The 20432-nt window shown below is 37.2% G+C and overlaps 1 protein-coding gene across 1 annotated transcript; it reads right to left on the bottom strand.

Annotated features, from left to right (window-relative positions):
• Positions 1–5583: 5583 nt before the first annotated feature.
• LOC132514374 (plastin-3-like) lies at positions 5584–20429 on the bottom strand (the record flags this gene model as incomplete). The annotated part of the gene is made up of 10 exons (XM_060138981.1): positions 5584–6813; positions 8458–8582; positions 8802–8925; positions 9574–9707; positions 9896–10010; positions 10818–10896; positions 12005–12200; positions 15870–15965; positions 18413–18555; positions 20249–20429. Coding segments are annotated over 10 exons (1326 nt in total), but the record flags the coding sequence as incomplete, so codon positions are not given.
• Between the last annotated feature and the right edge of the window lie 3 nt (positions 20430–20432).

The raw sequence follows: 20432 nt of genomic DNA, 5'->3' as shown, positions 1-20432 counted from the left end.
ACAGAAGACTCAACATAAAATGTAACTTTGAAAACTTCTCTATCCACAGGAAGTATGTTGAGTAAAAAGCAACAAAAGAGGAAGACTGAAGTCCGAAGTTCTTCCCTGGGGACATTTCACAAAGTGGACAAAATCTGATCAATTCCTCAGGAGTTGCTGCCAAGTTCCTTTACCTGGTTTTTAATTTTTTTAAAAAAATTATTCATTTATTTTTGGCTGCACTGTGTCTTCGTTGCTGCGCGCGGGCTCTCTCCAGTTGTGGCGAGCGGGGTCTACTCTTCGTTGCCATGCATGGGCTTCTCATTGCAGGTGGCTTGTCTTGCTGCGGAGCACAGGCTCCAGGCGCGCAGGCTTCAGTAATTGTGGCTCGCGGGCTCAAGAGCGCAGGCTCAGTAGTTGTGGCGCACGGGCCTAGTTGCTCCATGGCATGTGGGATCCTCCCGGACCAGGGATAGAACCTGTGTCCCCTGCACTGGCAGGCGGACTCTCAGCCACTGCGCCAGCAGGGAAGCCCCAATGGTTTTGTTTAAAAACCTTTCACCAATACTATTTGTTTCCCAGCAAGTCGTTGTCATCTCCCATCTTGTTGATCCTTAAAATACACCTTCCCATGAAGTGTTTCTGGGAAGGTATATGAAGGACAGAGGACCACTTCCCATTAAATTCGAAATGATTTGTTTTTATCTTTAAGAACATTTAACAGGGGATCTACCCTCTTAACAAATTTTTGAAGATGACACGATTGTATATGTAGAAAATCCCAAAGAACTTACCCAAAAACTCAAAATAGAATGAAATACTTACATATAAACTTCAAAAACTGTACAGATTTTGTATACAAAGAAATTTAAAATGCTGATTAAAGAAATCAGAGAAGACCTAAATAAATAAAGAGATACACTATACTCATGGATTGTAAGAGTTATAATAAAGATGTCAGTTCTCCCCCAAATTGATCTATAGATTTCACACAATTCCCAGCAAAATTCCAGCAAAAAAAATTTTTGGTAGACATAGAAAAGCTTATTCTAAAATGTGTGTGGAGGGATTTCCCTGGCGATCCAGTGGCTAAGACCCTGCACTCCCAATGCAGGGGGCCTGGGTTCAATCTCCAGTCAGGGAACTATATCTCACATGCTGCAACTAAGAGTTTGCATGCCGCAACTAAAGATCCCGTGTGCTGCAACTAGGACCCGGCATAGCCAAATAAATAGAGATTTAAAAAAATAAATAAAATGTGTGTAGAAAAGCAAAGGACCTAGGATGGCTAAAACAATTTTGAAAAAGAAAAATAAAAAATCACTAGACTTGATGTTAAGGCTTATTATGCAGCTATAGTCATAAAGACGATGTGGTATTTATTGGCAAAGGGCTATATACATAGATCAGTGGAAATTAATAGAGAACCCCCAGATAGACCCCAGGGTTAAGGATGAAGGCTGGTGGGTGTGGCTATTAAAGGGGTAGCACTAAGGAGCATTGATTGTGGTGGTTGTTCCATGACTCTACAAGATACAATTGCAGAGTTATATATATATACACATACACATACAAATGAGTGCATGTAAAACTAGTGAAATATGAATAAGCTCTATGGATTGTATCAATGCCAATTTCTTGGGTTTTTTTTTTTTTTACTCTTTTCCAGTTCCTGTTTTTTATTCTTTAAATTGCAGTAATAACTGACATATAACATTGTGTTTGTTTTAGGTGTACAGCCTAATGATTCAGCATTCGTATATATTACAAAATAATCACCACAATAAATCTAATTAACATTTGTCACCACACGTAGTTACAAATCTTTTTCTTGTGATGAGAACTTTTAGGATTTACTCTCTCAGCAATTTTCAAATATACAATACAGTGTTATTAACTGTAGTCACTGTGCTGTACATTACATCCCCAGGACATGTTTATTTTGTAACTGGAAGTTTGTACCTTTTGACCCCCTTTACCCATTTCATCCACCTGGTGTTTGATATTGTACTATATACACATACACCTCATTTTATTGCAATTCGCAGATAGTGCATTTTTTACAAATTGAGGGTTTGTGGCAACCCTGCATCAAGCAAGTCTATCAGCACCATTTGTCCAACAGCATTTACTCACTTCAGGTCTCTGTGTCACATTTTGGTAGTTCTCATAATATTTCAAACTGTTTCATTATTATTATATTTGTTATGATATCTGATCAATGATGTCACTACCGTGACTTGCTGAAGGCTCAGATGATGGTTAGCATTTTTTGGCAATAAAGTATTTTTTAATTAAGGTATGTACAGTTTTTTTTAGACATAATGCTGCTGCAAACTTAACTGACTACAGTATAGTGTAAACATAACTTTTATACATACTGGGAAACCAAAAAGTTCACTTTATTGCAGTGGTCTGGAACTGAACCCACAATCTCTCCAAGGTATGGCTTTATTGCTATATAGGACATTATTACTGGTGAAACTGGATGAAGGGTGCATGGGACCACTTGTTCACTTTTTGACACTTCCTCTTAACTTATAATCATTTCAAAATAAAAATTTTAAGTGACCCCTCCCCCAAAAAAGCCATGTCACTTATTCAACTGTACCCACCTAAAACAAATGCTACAAACTCATCATAAGCTCATTTATACCAGGTTTTGTAAATATTATTTTGTCTAAATGGCAAATAATTTTTTTTCCTTCTTTTCACAATCAAATTCAGATGTGGGTCATCCTACTACAAAACTGGTCTAAACTCTTAACAAATGTCAATGGCACAAAAGACGAAAAGAGCAACAGATTGTTCCTGTGTCTTACATTTTAAAGGCAGAACAGGGACTTGACAATCAAATGTAATGTGTAAATTTTTATTGTATCCTGGATTAAAAAGAACATCTTTAAAGATACTTTTGCATATAACAAACCCACAGGTATCATCATTCTCAGTGGTCAAAAGCTGAAAGCATTCCCTCTAAGGAACAAGGCAAGGATTCCATTGTCACCACTTTTATTCAACATAGCTTTGGAAGTCCTAGCCACGGCAATCAGAGAAGAAAAAGAAATAAAGGGAATCCAAATTGGAAAAGAAGAAGTAAAACTGTCACTGTTTGCAGATGACATGATACTATACAAAAGAAAATCCTAAAGATGCTACCAGAAAACTACTAGAGCTCATCAATTAATTCGGTAAAGTTGCAGGATACAAAATTAATACACAGAAATCTCTTGCATTCCTATACACTAACAATGAAAGATCAGAAAGAGAAATTAAGGAAACAATCCCATTTACCATCATATCAAAAAGAATAAAATACCTAGGAATAAACCTACCTAAGGTGGCAAAAGACCTGTAGTCTGAACAATATAAGATGCTGACGAAAGAAACCGAAGACCACACAAACAGATGGAAAGATATACTGTGTTCTTGGACTGGAAGAATCAATATTGTTAAAATGACTATACTACCCAAGGCAGTCTATAGATTCAATGCAATCCCTATGAAATTACCAACAGCATTTTTCACAGAACTGGAACATAAAATTTTTAAAATTTTGTATGGAAACAATAAAGATCTTGAGTAGCCAAAACAATCTTGAGAAAGAAGAACAGAGCTGGAGGATTCACACTCCCTGACTTCAGACTATACTACAAAGCTACAGTAATCAAAACAGTATGGTACTGGCACAAAAGCAGAAATATAGATTAACAGAACAGGACAGAAAGCCCAGAAATAAACTCACGCTATGAACCTAAAATTGCTCTAAAAATAAAGTCTACAGGAATTCCCTGGCTGTCCAGTAGTTAGGACTCCATGCTCTCACTGCTGAGGGCATGGGTTCAATCCCTGGTCAGGGAACTAAAATCCCACAAGCTGTATGGTGTGGCAAAAAAAAAAAAAAAAAAAAAAAAAGAAAGTCTACTAAAAAAGGCAATTCTTTGTTGGTTTCATTACTTTTTGAGAATCAGCATTTGCTTTTTATGTTCATTGGTTAATTATAGGTTTTAAGTTGGATATTTACCTCCTTTGCCCATTTTTCTAAAGGAACTTTCTCTTTCATAGATTTGTTAGTGCTTTGAATATATTAGTGATTTTAGCCCTTTATTTGGAGGAAAGAAGAAATGGTGTGTTCAGGCCAATTGCTTTATGTGAACACTTAACAGACCAAAGGTGCATTCCTACAGACTGTGGGCCTTGTACAGTGAACCACCCAAGAAACCAGCTCTTTTTTTGAATAAAGGACAAGATGGAGTAAGCCTTTTCTCTTGCTTCAAAGGCATTTCAAGGCATTTGGGACATAGTTACTTACAGAGAAGAACTTTTGTACTTGGAAGGAAACAATGTAGATAAGCATTGGAAATAAGGTAGAAGATAGGTCGTAAGATACAGTCATCCCATCTCATCAGTTACCCTGGCATATGTTTGCAGAAGACTTGTCTTTTATTTATTCGTAAAAGGTGTCCTTATATTAAGAAAATCCATGATATGGGCACCATAGACCAAATGTTTGGGTCTCCTCCAAAATTCATATATTGAAACCTAATCTCCCAGTGTATTAGGAGGTGGGGCCTTAAATTATAAGGGTGGAGTCATGAATGGGATTAGTGCCCTTATTAAAGAGCCTCCAGAGAGCTTCCTTGCCCCGCCACCATGTGAGGCTACAGCTAAAAGACAGCCATCTACGAACTAGGAAGTGGGCCTTCAGCAGACAGTGAATCTGCCAGTGCCTTGATCTTGGACTTCCAGACTGCCTAACTGTGAGAAATAAATTTCTGTTATTTATGTCACCCAGTCTATGAATGGACTAACATATGGGACTAAACTTTTTTCCTTGGTCATCTATATTTTACTTTATTATATTTATTTATTTATTGCAAAAGCAGAATTGTCACATTTATCATTCTTTCATTTTATGTCTCTGGGGTTTGTATCATACTAAGAGAGGTCTTTCTTATTCTTAAGACTATAAATACAAAATATTTTATAGTATCATCACCATGCACTTCCTCAAAGGACTACATTTCATATTACTCATTCACACAAAACCTTGAAATGGTACCATGAACAACAGGTTGTCAACTAGGGATGATTTTGCTCCCACCATGGAACATTTGGCCAGGTCTGGAGACATATTTTATCTACACACTGGGGGTGTGCTACTGACATCTGTGGGTAGAGGCCAGGGATAGAGCTAAACCCCTGCAATGCACAGGACAGCTCCCTCCCACCTCCAACAAAGAATTATCCAGCTCAAAATGTCCATATGGTGATGAGGTTGAGAAAACCTAACGTAAACCATCTCTCTTCCCTGGTTGTTCTGATACCCACTGTTTCGATCTTCTGTATAAAATCAAACATTGAAAAGAGTGAATGAGATGGAAAAGAAAGAAAAAGGGAGAAATTGGATAAGGAAATTTTGGTAATCTTACCCCACTGATCGTATCCTTAACTCAGTCAGCCCCTGTAATTCAGCTCCAAAAGCTTAAATTTAACAAACATCATTTTATAAAGTACACCAGAAAAAGAGTTAGAATATTGGAGGAAAAAACCTGGCAAACATTACTGGCATACTACTAAGGGACAGAAGCATGAAGAGACTAATTATTATGTAAATGCCTTTATTTGAACTAATACATTGCTACCAGATTACATCACTTTTCAGAGTTAGAGTAACATTGTGATCTTGAAAACTATAGCAAACAGCTTGACAAAGCAAGAGTACATTAAGTCCTACATATATGTTTATTTTTTAGTGACCACATCTCCTTGTCTTAGGTGTAAAATTAGAAAATTTATTATACACTTAGCATACTTGGCCTACCGTATCCTGCCTAAATTCTGAGCCCACTCTCTCCTCAAAAGTGTCATATTCAACAGCACTTTAAATCTAAAGAGAGAGTTTGATGATACAGGTTTTAAAACAAATAAGCATATATTGAACCAAGTGTTTTAAGACAAAATATGTCAATTGTTTACAGCTTCGGTGTGAGAGGGAAGATGGAAATTCAAGGTACATTTTTCTTCTACCTATAATGTATGTTTTTTACTTACTTGAAGACCCCTTAAAAAAGTAGCAAAATCAGCAGTCTTATTTAATGTAATCAAAATATTCTTAAATGTACAAAAAAGGATCATGTAGAAAGAATACTGTAAAAAGATACTGATTTTTAAGAATAAACGAATATGAAAAGCTTCTATTACATTCTACACAGCCAGTTACTTCTGTAAATTTTCAGTACTAGAGAGATAAGCGAAGGATACTCATATCCAAATACCCTCTGACCACAGTTCTTGAATAAGAACTAGCATACTGGATGAAAAGCAGAATTATTGTCTAATAATATTCATATCCAATCATCTAAGCAAGTCCCAGGAGGTGGACATTCTAAGAGGGAAACAGAAACAGAGAGAAATACGTACAGCAATGGGAAACGTCAAGGGCAGCGATCTAGGAGGAGCGAGTAAATGATTTGGCTATGAGCACATTTCAGGTGGGCATGACAAATCCACCTTGACTACAGGAAAGAGGAGTTGTTATTAAAACTCTTTCCCCTGAGGGCTCCCATGATGAGCTTAGTCTTGTTAAAAGTCCTTTAAATAACCAATGGTTCCTTAAGCCATGAGCACTTCACCTGGAAATTGCTGACCTGCTAATCATGCACTTGGGAGCAAGGTTGTTTTTATTCAAATTGGTTATTTTACACTCTCTTCATTCCCCTGCCCATCAAGCATGCAAACACAGTCATGACCATCTTGGGCTTTACTTCCACAAGGTCTTCCGGGAGAGCGTACACCCTGGCTCCAATTCTTCTAGCCATTGACACTGCGTACCTATTTTTGGAGGAAACAATAATTAAGGTGAAATTCTGGTCAGTCAAGGGCACAACATGAGACATGTATTTCCTCTTATATAATCATTTGTCTGGGACGCAAAACTTCTATAGTGAAAGTTCAAATCGGAATGATTTCATTTTTCGTTATTTTGTTTTCTGTTTTATTTTGTTTGCGAGGTCACTTATAAGTGACACCAGATTTTTAAGCTCTACTATTTTGGGCTGATAATATTTATTCACTCTTTTTCTACAATATAAAATGAGAAATAATTTTGGAGCACTGATTTGATATGAAAAAAATAGTTTTCTAGAATATATAATTACCCAGATTGATATTCTTGTTGAGCATGTAATAAGATAATAGTAACTCTCATGAGATCTTAGAGATTTGGGGTGGAAAAAATTATGCCAGACGCAAAATACAAGTTGGTAGATGCAGTGAATACTTCCAAATATTCAAGGGAGGGGAGAGAGCCTACATGGTACATGGCCAGAGTGGCCGAAGCAAGGAATGCAAAGTGTAGAGAAAGGAAGGGAGAAAAGAACATGACATGTCCAGCTGGGGAAATCTGCAAGAGCTTCCCTCAATTAATACACAAGGCATTTCTAGGTGTTCTGTAACAGGAATCTTTAAAGATGATCAAGCATCTGGAAAAAGAAGCCTCAGGAGTTCTCTATAAATTATGGATATTAAATCTTTATCATATTACGCTACAAATATTTTTTTGAGGGCAGAAATGACGTGCTTAACCACGAAGTTTTGCAGTAATGTTTCTTAGCTATCCTGTGAAGCCCAGCTGGGGGCTGATTTTCAGTGTGTACTGGGAAAGTTTTCATGGGTTACCCATGAAACCAGATCACAGTCTAGGTCTTTGGAGAAGGGAAGACAGGTGGAAAAGACCTCAATACTGTTGAAACACAGGAAACTTTCAAGGCACAGTTCCACCGGAGGGTTTAGCATCCTACCCACTTAAGGGACCAAGATAATAAACTCAACATACATAGTAAATTGGTCTATGCACAGTAAGAGAGACATCACTAGATAATGTGCGTTAAAAGAGTGCGACAGAAGAATACTCTTATCAAAGGCATGGTTATTCTTAGCTCATCTTTCACTTGTGAGTTTGCAGCTAAGTTGCATTAAAACATACATTATTTCTGTAATCTACTAAAGCAACGACTGACTGAGCACCTACCTACTAGGTCAGGTGCAACGCTAGGCTCTTACAGATTTTATACATTTCAAAATCTCCAAGGTAAGTATTATTATTATTATTATTTTTTGCGGTACGCGGGCCTCTCACTGTTGTGGCCTCTCCTGTTGCGGAGCACAGGCTCCAGATGCGCAGGCTCAGCATCCATGGCTCACGGGCCCAGCCGCTCCGCGGCATGTGGGATCTTCCCGGACTGGGGCACGAACTCATGTCCCCTGCATCGGCAGGCGGACTCTCAACCACTGCGCCACCAGGGAAGCCCTCCAAGGTAAGTATGATTGATCCCATTTTACTGATGAGGAATCTGAGGCTAGAAGAGGTTTCCCCCAGGTGACATCATTCTCAAGTGGCAGAACCTGAATGAGAATGCAGGTCTGCCTGACTATAACGCCTGTGCTCTTGCCAGGATATTATGCAGCATCCCTTACTTGGCATTATTGTGCTTGTCATCTTCCGTTAGATTGCCGCTCTTAACAAGGTCATAGTTTATGCAGCCTGGCTGGATGGCATCAATTAAATCCACAACTGCCAAACTGGAGCTGATCGTCTTGTCCTAGTGTAAAAGGACAATACATCTGAGAATTTCAATGTGTACAGATTAACGTGGATTACCTATATAAAGCTGCCAGAAACAAAGACCAGTGAATTAAAAAAGAATCACGCTTTGGCCCAACAATGATTCTCACTCACAAAGAAACCAAAAGCTAGCCTTCCAAATTATAGATACTTTCTAGAGCAAACAGTGTTTAATAGTCAAACATGGAATTCTTACCTTAAAACTCTGAATGGAAGTTGATTTTCCAGCTTCACTCAATGTTCTGTTCACCCAGCTTACAATGATGTCATCATTAGCTTTCTGACCGTCTCCAAGATCTTCCAGGACATTGAGGGTATATCTAAAAGAAGCAGAAGAAAAGGTCCTGATCTACTTCATGAGAAAAAATTCAATTAGAAAGATGCTTTATCTTTAATTTCTTCTCTTTAGGTTTAGATTTCATGGAAAGAGAGTTGCACTGTATGAAAAAAAAACAACCAACATTTCAAGTCGTAGTGGCTTGCCATTGAGCTGCCTTTTGCACTGGTGGGGGGAAGATTCTCAGTGCTTTAATGAGTAAGCCCAACAGTCTACTGCAGTCTCATTTTGTACTAGTCCAACCATAGTAAGGACTTAAAATAAGCTGTGCTTTGGCTGGTACCCAGTTATAATGAATGCTTTTCAGCATTACAGTTAAGAGATCTTTCTCAAATGTATACATGGGGTATTCATAATTTTTGCTATTTTTATTCACCGACACTAAATGAGGCTCAAGTCTGTCTGTCAGGCTTCCTATGCAAAAAGGGAAATAGTCACAGTTCTGCTGCCTCACTTTCAAGAAGCCAGCTCTCATTGGCCATCCAACATATATTCATTACTTAAACTCACTTCAGAGTCTAAACACAGAAATTTCAAAGATGTAGTCATCGATACATTTGCTTAAAAATAAGGACTAGATCACAGACTTGTATTATAGTGAAGCTTAAACAGCTAAAATTGTGTACCATACCTTCTCATCAGCTGCCAGACTAGAGCTAAAGTCAGGGTTTGGTTCCCATCATTCAGGTCTTGCCCTCCAATGCCAACCAGGGAGAATTTGGCAGGATGCTTCCCTAATTCAACAGCATAGTTGCAGTTTTCTAGCTGCAAACACACAAAAGCAAATGCTTAAAAGATTTTTCACTTGTTTAATCTGTATATGGACGTGTGCACAAAACTAAGACACAGTTCCTTTCCTGAAGAAGCTCAGAGCCAACGAGTTTCCCAAACAAAAGAAACAAATTGTGAATTAAAAGTCTGTAAGAAATACGTGCAGCAACCTAATTATCTACCTTTTTCATGTTGGCTCCAAGTTTCGGGTATGGAGGTTTATTCACCTTACTCCAGTCAACAGGAACTTTAATTCGTTCGTATAACTGTAAGATTACCAGGGCGTCTTGCAGGTCACTAATGATTTAAAAAGAATTTGATCAATGCTTTCAGACAGCTGGGCCTATGTTTCCTTAAAAACAATAACACTACACTGTCAAACAAGATATATAAAACCATAGATAATATCCAAGACTCCTATTTTTTTAATCAATCTGTGCTGAAAGTAGAGCTAACACCATCCAATTCTCTTAAAAATATTTATTGAGAGCTTATCGTTTGAAAAGTACTGTTCTAGAAGCTGGGCACATAGGACAAAAATCCCTGGCCTTTAAATCAGAGAGAGAGAGAGAGAGAGACAGAGAGAGAGAGAGACAGAGAGAGGGAAGAAACAAGTATATGGATAATATGATTTGGGGTGTATTTAATTGCTATGAAAAAAAAAAAAGAACGAGGTTAGGGGTTAGGTAGTGGTAGGTGGTGGTCAAGATCTGAATCAGTGGCTTGAATATAGCAAGGGAATAACGCATTAGATGTGGAAAAGAACATTCCGGGCTGACAGAACAGTGAGTACAAAGGCTTCAAGGCATCATGGATGGTCTGCTTAAGGCACCCTCTGGTCTCTGTTTCAAAATACAAATATCTGTTCCCTACGGTGTTAGAAAGACATTTATACATTCTTTCACTTAATGTTAATGATCATGTAAAGAAATAATCTGGGCTTTTGTGTATTTGGAAATGAAAATGGGAGTCACCACTCAACATTTTCCAATATAAGTAATATGCTACAAACTAACATTTAGGAAAGGTTTAGAGCTGTAATTATTTGTGCAGCGTCCATTCATGATGTTCATAACTGTTTACAATAGCAGTAGGAAGGCTTACGCATAGAGATGGTTTACATGGGGATTAACACCAAGAGAGTTCATCCAGTTACGGAAGGTTCTTTCTTCACGAGTTTCTCCTATTAAAAATATTCACAATGTTTATATATTCATTAAATACCTTGTATATGTGCATATAACATCAACCCACATATAAGATTATTTTATTTCTTCTTTACAGATCTAGAGCTTTTTCTCCATTGTGAGTCTCTAAGCAGCCTCTCTAAATACATTCTCTCTAGATACATGCTTCTTTTTTAAACTGGATGAATTTATTTTAAAAGTAAAGAATACAACCTTATTAATAACCAGTTAAGCAATTTAGAGGTGTATGAAGTTTTTAAAATCTCCTCCTCTGTCTAATCCTTCTCCAGTATCTCCCCAAATCCCCATACCTCTAAAGTAACTGATGTTATCAGTTTAGTTTTTATTTTAAAAATTTGCTAGGGTCATATCATATAAACCTCTATACTCATATTAATCTACATCTTCCCTCTACCCATTTAACAAATACTAAACTACATATATGTACTCCTTTTACATGCCTATATTAGAGCAACAAATTATTTGAAACTTCAAAAGCATAAAATTTAAAGATTTTATAGTAATGATAGTAGACATGCAATGAACTACTATTTACATTTGTTAATTTTTAAGTACTATACTTCATGCATATATAATCTGGCAAAGGTAAACTCTGCCTTTCCTGAACTTAAACGAATAATTACCATGCATTATTATTATTTTTTGAGTAGGTTAAGTGTGAAAGGAACTGGGGCCAGTTTCAGTTAGTCTGACTGGAAGAATGAAACATAAATATTGTAAATTTATAAATTTTGTGCAAATGTGTGTAAATTTTATGCATATAGGCATTTTTCTGGTGAGAGGTTTAAAAAGTGACCTAATTCTAAAATATTAAAATAAAACATTGGTTTACTAAGTGGCCTTAAACTAAGTGACCCTAGGCTAGCTTATTTTAAAAGTTCCCTTGTATCATTCCTTTCTATCAGCTGACACTTTTTACTCAGCCCTTGGGACTACTTCTAGCAGACGGTTGCTAAAGGGGATAAGGAAACTTATTAAAGTCAAGATTATGAATTTCTATGTATTTCTACTCTGTAGTAGCCTATGTAGCCTATGTATTTCCACTCTGTAGTCCCAAACATAATTTAAGAAACCTTTAGTTACCTTCTAATAGAGTCCAGTCAATATCCTGGTTCTCTGGCTTAGTTAGTGCCGGGTATTTATTAAACAGGTTAGCCACAAAGGCTAAGTTCAGTTTGGGGTTTCCACTGACGACATCAGCAGGGGTAACAAACTGTCTGCAACCTAATTTGTCTGCTTGTTGAAGCATGCTCTCGGCTCTCTTCAAATCATCTGTTTCCTGTTGAAGTAAAATAAGAAGACATTTTTTAAAAGACCATACTAAAAATGTAGAAATGTTTTCCTACAATGGTAGGCTGGGTATACAATTCTGTTTTCTCTTAGCCAATATATGGTACTTATTGTTTTGAATGCAAAAAAAAAACCCCAAAAAGTTGGCTGTGCTGGATATGCAGTACCTTGAAAATACCCTAGATGGCACCAGATCGTATATCTAAGGACAGAATACATTTAACTCAATAGAGATTACATCTCTCATGGCAAAATTCATCAAGAAAAAAGCAAAACCTGTTCAGATTTTTAAATTAAGCCCTAAAGAAGGTGTAAGGCTGAAAAAGATGATGGAATTATGAGAAAATATTTTAAAAATAATAATCAGGGATACCAGGTTCCGATAATTTTATTTCAAGTTTAAATTGCATATTTTAAATCGTTGTTTTTCTCTTCAACTATTTTTTGTTTGTTTTATTTTACTTTTCCACCCGGGAAGCAAAGTTGTCCATTTCTATAAAAAAAAATACTTACTTTCAACTAATTCCTAGGACTCCTAACTTTTCTTCTTCTCCATTTTGCCTTTTTTTTCTTCTGGAAAGATGCATGCTGATCTCTTGACTAACGTATGGTTTGGTGAAGATTTTTAAGTTATAGATCTGATGATTTCAGACCAATGTAAAAATAGTTTCCCAGGTGCTCACCATTCCCACCTCCCACCAATAAAACTTCCTCCTCCTGGAGCTGCAGGAGAAACAGTTGCTTTTGGATTATTCCTTTCTAGTGACCTGCCCTCCAGACTGTTCTTGGCAGCTACAACAGACATCTCCACCCCAGTCTACCCCAGGGCAAAAGTAGCTCTTCTGGAAAACAGTGTCATGTGAAAGGAAAAGGGATTTTATAACTAGGAGGAAAAAAGAGAGAAAGGGAACTTGAGGAATGTTACTTCTAAACCAACACGGTGCATGCAGATTGTATAGTTTGAGAGTCTTAACTCTGTCTTTAATGGGTGGTGGTATCTTTAGTTTTTTAATCTCCAGTGAGGTGCCGTGACTGTCTGGGACTCCAGAACAATGTGTATTTATTGTGTTACCCTTCTCTGTTACCATCTGCAGAGCAATCAGTAACCACGAGCAGATGGGCAATTGAGTGGGATTCAGCCTTTCTTCAGGACTCTCTGTGAGCCTAGTGACTTCCTCTCACAGAGCCTATTTTATTTCTTGTAACCTATCAGTTGTTACTTTAATGCCTCTGGTTTATGCTATTTACCATCTTTATTTTAAAATCCCTTATTCATTGATCATCTTGGCATTCCTAAACAAAAAGCATTGATAATATTGGAATAGAAGGAAGCTTTAAAATAGCCCAAAAATTTTAAAAATTCAAATAGTTAAATACATTGTAGAATAGTGAAACAAAAAATAATCAAATAAAAAATATACATATGCAAAAAAGAACTTCAGCCCATACCTCACATCATATTCAAAATTAACCCCAAACACACACACACACACACACACACACACACACACACACACACAAATGTATAAACCCAACACATACATCTAAAACCCAAATGTAAAACTAAATGTAAAACCCCGAACTATAAAACCTCTAGGAGAAAACATAAGGAGAAATGCTTGTGACCTTGTGTTAGGCTAAAAGTTTTTAGATACAACACCAAAAGCATGATTCGTAAGAGAAAAAAAAAACTAAATCTGACTTTGTCAAAATTAACAACGTCTGTTCTTTGAAAAACACCGGGACTAAATATCTGCAAATCACATATCCAATAAAGGACTTGTATTCAAAATATATAAAACACTCAAAACTTGACAAGAAGAAAACAAACAATGCAATTAAAATGGGTAAAGTGTTTAAACAAAGATATATGGATGGCAAATAACTATGTGAAAAGATGTTCAACATCACTTGTCATTAGGGAAATGCAAATTAAAATCACAATGAGACACCTCTACACCTGTTAAAATGATTCATGTTTAACCACACTAAGGTGTCAGTGAGCATGTGGACGTACTGGTACTTTCACGTCCTGCTGGCGGCAATGTGCGAAGGTACAACTACTTTGGAAAACAACTTGGCAGCTCCTTAAAAAAGTTAAACACACACATACCATACTACCCAGCCATTCTACTCCTAGGTATTTACCCAAGATAAATGAATGCGTATATGCATACAAAGACTTGTATATGAATGTTCAGAGCAGCTGTATTTGTAATAGCCCCAAACTGGAAACAATTCAAATGTTCATCAACAGGTGAATGGGTAACAAATTATAGTATATCCATTCACTGGACTATTATTCAGCAATAAAATAGGAATGAATTTATGATACATGCAACAACATGGATGAATCTCAAAATAATTATGCTGAGTGAAAGAAGCTAGATAAAAAATAAGAATACATACTGTATGATTCCATAAAATTCTCAAAAATTCAAACTAAACTTAAAGAAAGTAAATCAGTGGTTGCCTGGGATGGAGGAGTATGGGAGTATGGGGGCAGGGAGGAATTACAAAGGATCATGAGGAAACTTGATGTGGTGATGGATGGATATATATATATATATATATATATATATACACAGCTAAAGAAGATATAAGACTGAAAAAGATGAAGGACACTGAGAAACAAGGGGAAAAGCAAGAGGAAAGGCTCAGAGGTAAAATGAGTGTGTGTGTGGTGGGTACAGAGTAGTGGGAAATTGCACTGGTATAGCAGGGCCTTACATGATCAGCAGAACATTTCGGATTGAACTCTAGAGTCAACGGGGAAACCTTGAAGGATTCTGAGGAGGTAAGAGACAATGAAGGGAGTGCTTTAAGATCAACTAGGGAGGAGTGATAGAGACAGCTCCCTTAGTGCACAAGAGGGCCCCTTGTTCGTGCCAAGAGTGACCTGAACTGAAGAATTTCACAGTTAAAAACAGACAGAAATATAAGCACTACAAAGTCAGTTACAAATTCAGTTCTGATAAGGGCAGCATAAATGGTTTAGCCAGTGTAATCCACTCAATCCTACTGTGAAATATGCTAGAAATGTGGATTTTTAAAAACCAGTAGAATACATTCCACATCTAATGAGTACTAGCAACAACAGGATCCTAGAAAGTTGGGACTAAATAGTCTAGGCCAACTCTTTACTTCATGTATGAACAAAGTGAAATCCAATTTCGGGAAGGAACTTGTCCAAGGTCATTGAACAAATAAGTGATGTAATCAGGGAACATGTTCTGTGACAGTAATTCCCCAAACTGGATTTCAGGGAGCAGCAGTTTGTAAACATATTCACATTACTCTCAACACAGGAATATTACAGATGCATATATGAATATGTAGTCATTAAATCTATCACTGTGATTGTAATCCAAATACTTGGAAAACGTTAGTCTCTAGTGCTTATTTCCCCACACTTGCTTTGAATATTTTATGCCATCCATATGAACCAATGCCACCATAATTACAGAACTCACGAATAAACTGTTAACATAAATCAAAGCATCTTTCTGCCTCTGAATTACACCTACAGTAATAAATTTTAAAATAATGCTTAAAATTGTCAACACCACAACATGCAATTATAAAAATTCTTGTTATTTATAAGAAATTGACAACAACTTTGTAAGCTTGTAGAATTCAAAAGAACACCTATACTTACATTGAAACCTGACATGTTAATATCTATCCGTGGTTCACCTTCCTTTTGTCCTTTTGGTGCAATTTGATTGAGAAGATGAAAATAGGCTTTGGAATCCTACAAATGAATTGAAAATGTCAGTGAGATCACATTTATAAAGAATGAATGTATCCTATTGTCCCATGTTTGGAAGGATACTTGCATCGGATTTTGTGAGAATGTACGACACAAATCTCTATCTTCTAATTTAACAGCTCCTTTCCCCAGAAAAGTCCACTTTTCTGGCCTTAGGTCTGCCTTGAATATGGATGAACTGGATTTTGTCATGACTTTACAATTTATTGAAGTCATCAATACAATAATGCTAGTAAACACGTAACTAGTTCTGTACCTTCACTGAGTTACTGAAGTCAATAAGCTTGATAGATAAAACAAGCAAGAGAAAAAAGTAGGACAGGAGAAATCCAGGAAGCATAGGGAAAGAAAAAATAAACAGGTTACATCATTACAAAGCACAATATGTATATACCATAAGGTATGGAGAAGAGATTAGCTGTGTTAAAGATGTATTTAAATGACAAAAATTTTAAAACGAGTTAACACTTGAGGTGGTGAAATAACATTAAACCCTTAATTATCTGAATATATTTAACCAAACAAGCTTCTCTTTGTTTTAAGCCCCTGAACTCTTTCATCACTTGAACACTTTCACTTGGAATCCCAATACCTAAAACAAAATGGCATTGCTCATACGGGGTGTGCACTGGGTGCATGCAGGCTGTGTGGACACTGCACAGAACAAAACGTGAAAACCACTGTACCAAGCGCAAACACTTAGGAGGGTCTTCAACACACATGTCAAATTGTACCAGAGGACAGGAACTGGAGTGAAGATTCCTTAATCATGTTATATTTGAAGATCACCTTCCCAGCTATGACAGTTTTCTATTACTAGGCCTTGACAGTCCAGACAGATTATAAAGGAATGTTTCTTGTGGTAAACCCTACGGATTATGTGCATCCTAATCCCCTGGAGAAGTTGTTCAATATGGAGATTGCTGGATCCAACCTCAGACCTACCAAGCACAGATCTCTGGGAGCTGCCCGGAGAGCTGCATCTTAAATGAGCCACCCCAATAAGTTTGATACACTCGCCAGAAACGATTCTAAGATCGGGGAGAATCAGGTGAGTGAAAGCCACTTCAGAGCAATTCATGGAATGCAAACCCAGATCATACCATTAGTGGGCATAGGGGTTATCTCCTTCCAAGGAGTAGTGCATTACAGTTGCACTGCTTTCGCTTACAATTACCTACTAAAGGTGCAGAAACAATTCGTAATCTAACCCTATGTACTTGAGAAAGACAGGTAAAGAGCAGACCCCACAGAGTCTGTACTTACTACCCTGAAAAGGGGCTGTACAGGTGAAAATCTGAACTTGAACATACATTACCTAACAATCCTCTGCTTTTTAAAAATATTCAAAGCAGAATATTTTTTAAAAAATATTCATTTGTATATAAGATTCCCTTTTATACATTTAAATTATGTGCTCCGAACATAAAATACATTTATGAATGGTTTTTGGGAACATATCTAATGTGTAAAGCAAAATATAGCTGGCTAAGCATGTTGCATAAATTAAAAGAAGAGGTGGGGTCAGTTGGTTTTATAATTTTGGGGCCATCCTTAATTTTCACTGATGAAATCAGTAATGCAAATATATCCCATTACTTTCTCTCACCACTGAATAAACTGATGTGGTCGCAGACTATTTTCACAGCCCTATTGGCCAGTGACATCTGGTGAAGATCCTTGAGTTTGTTCCCTGTGTTCCAACATCCGGATTTTGGAGAGTCGAGTTGGTTAATGAGAATGCCAAGATATCTGCCCTGGTGATTTTGGCCCTGTCTCCCCGAGATGCCAGAGGCAACGTGTGGTAAATGAATGCTACCGATGTCTCCCGCCCTTGCGAGTTTTCCCTAGTGCTCGTGGTGAGCAGTGAGTGCCAAAATTCAACTCAACGCAAGAAATCTTTGTGGGTCTTTTATGTGCCAGGTGTTGTGTTAGAGGTGGGCTTTAGTAGGAGGGCGGTAATGCAAGGGCGGACGCTGAGGTAGGAGACACAGACATAAATAAAAGTATGTAACTACCCTCAAGAACTCAGTGCCTGAAGGAGGGAGCACATGACAGAAGGAGACAGGGAATCCTGAGGCCCTCTCTCTTCCAGGTCTTTACTAAAAGGTACACTGAGGCCTGGAAAAGGCAGTTAGCAACAGAAGAGTCATGACTGCCTGTCCTTTCGTACTCCATGTTGAACAGTAGGTAGAATAGAAAATGTTAGGACTATAATATAATACTTTTTACCCCTTTCCGCAAAATGAAAGCTAGACTTGGCGCTAGTGCTCCTTACTTGGCTCCATCTCTCTACTGAAATCTACCGTCAGGGCCAAGAGGCAACAAGGCTGGGTGATAAACTCATAGGAATGACCCCCTCCTTTAAGCTGGCATGAAATCTCCCGAGTCATTATATTCCCCCAAAGTGTCGATAACTGCACAGTTACCTTGATGTCAGCACTAAAATTGTTGATTTTCTGCCAGCCTGAGTTTTCCAAATGAAAGTTTGCCCATCTAAGCAGAAGCTCTTCTGGAGATAATTTCATAAGCTCCTCCAAGGTCTCACCGTCTCGAAGTAAAGCAGCCAAGGCTATAAGGAAAAAACCCACAACCAATATATTCCATGTAACAGTTATTACAAGTTTATTGAGTCTTTTGACACTCTATTAAGTAAGTAAGAGAGGTACTAAAAGTACTGTGACCTAGTGCCTGGTTTTCAGGTACTCACAGTCTAATAACAAAGATAAATAAAAGTAGATAATTATGATACAGATAGAAACATTGTATTATGAGAATACACAGCAAATATATATTATAACATATTCTTTATTATTCTTCACATTCCAAATACCAAATGTTCTAGCTTTTAAGTTGAACATTTTCACATTATGTCATATATTTACATAAATTGTTCTTAAATAATATTAAAATCAGAGACTTGGGGGAGTATGTTTAAAATTTTGGAGCCCTTTACTTAACCTTTTGATTAAACGAGTATACAAACCCTAAGGTATTTATATTTAAGTATAACTAATTAACTCTTGAAGTGTTAAACCTACTTTTAAAGGAATAGAATTCAATTTTACATTTTCTATAGCATCTAACATGTAAAGGCTGCTCAACAATTTTTTGTTGTTGAATTGAATGCCTAGAAGAAGCCAAGGGTTTTTTGATAAATATTCCCAGAGGTAAGAGGTAGAAGCTTGGGTGTCTGTACAGAGCACTGTCTAAATTCAAGCACTGTTTTATGAAGAAGTTGTGTAGTCCTTATGCAATAACTACCTCCCATAAGATAAAAGGAGATTTACATTGAACAAGACGGAAACTGCCTGACTTCCAAAGAGGTCTAAGCGATACCTCTAACAGGCAAATTTCATCTTTCATGGACTCTGCTTCATGCCATGTCACTCTGGCACTGAGGGATTTAAGCAAGGGCAGAGGTAACATTCCTACTTGTGCAGAAGCCTCTGCTCAGAAGAGGCCAGCAATTAGAAAAATTTTATTTGTTTAAATATAGGCCCCTTTGAGTGGATTGAAAGTGTAAGTGTAATAAAGTTTTGGATAAATGTGCAAAATAAGACTGTTGACAGGCATTGTGAGACCCTGAAATACTGAGAACCCCCAGTATATATTCTTCCCCCAAAGTAACTGAGGATTGATATGGTGATTTCCAGAAGAAAATGTGAATATTTGGAGTGATGCTTAATATTTTAAACTTCAAAAGGAGAAGATAATGTAGTACTTCCGAGCACCCCAGGACAATTGTATTGCATATGCTTATATATCCTAGAAGTCTATGATGTGATATCAAAACCTATCCTATAAGAATGATGCTTCTGCTAATTCAGGAAACATGAGACCACCAGGGGCAATTTAGAATAGTTTTGAAGAGGCCTAAATCTATGATAGAATAGAAAAGGTATGGAAAATAATAGGAGATGGTGTGCAGCAGTGGAGCTGAGGGTGGTGATGGGGTGGGGACTGTGTGGTCAGAGCAGAAAAGAATACATATTAAGTTTGGGGACTTTGGGCAAGTTCCTTAAACTCTCTGTGCTTTCGTGCCTTTATTGTACAATGAATTCTAAAGTGCCAGACAAATGTTAATTACTACTAAAGAAGAAAGTTATAATTAGGCTATTTTCCTGAATAACACTATAACATTACCTTATGTTTAATTCTAGTTATCATCTAATCACCTCAATTAAGTGAAAGCATGACAGTCTGCATGACTAGAAAAAAATAACCAATAAACGACTTTCAAAATTAGGACTGTGTTCCATTACCTTCATTCCTGCTTAATTCAATGTCAGCAAACAAACCGATCTTAATGATCTGCCAAAGCAGTCCCAAAACCAGATGAGGTTTCCCAGCCCGCAAATCTTCTGCACCAATATTCACAACGTGACACCCAATGGCAGAAGCAGAGTTCAGTGCCAAGTTCAAGTTTTCCTGCAAGACAGCCAATTT

This window comes from Lagenorhynchus albirostris, unplaced genomic scaffold (genome assembly GCF_949774975.1).
Source record: "Lagenorhynchus albirostris unplaced genomic scaffold, mLagAlb1.1 scaffold_319, whole genome shotgun sequence".
Lineage (NCBI taxonomy): Eukaryota > Metazoa > Chordata > Mammalia > Artiodactyla > Delphinidae > Lagenorhynchus > Lagenorhynchus albirostris.
The sequence above is the reverse complement of the archived record's forward strand: the minus strand, read 5'-3'. Positions and strand labels throughout refer to the sequence as shown.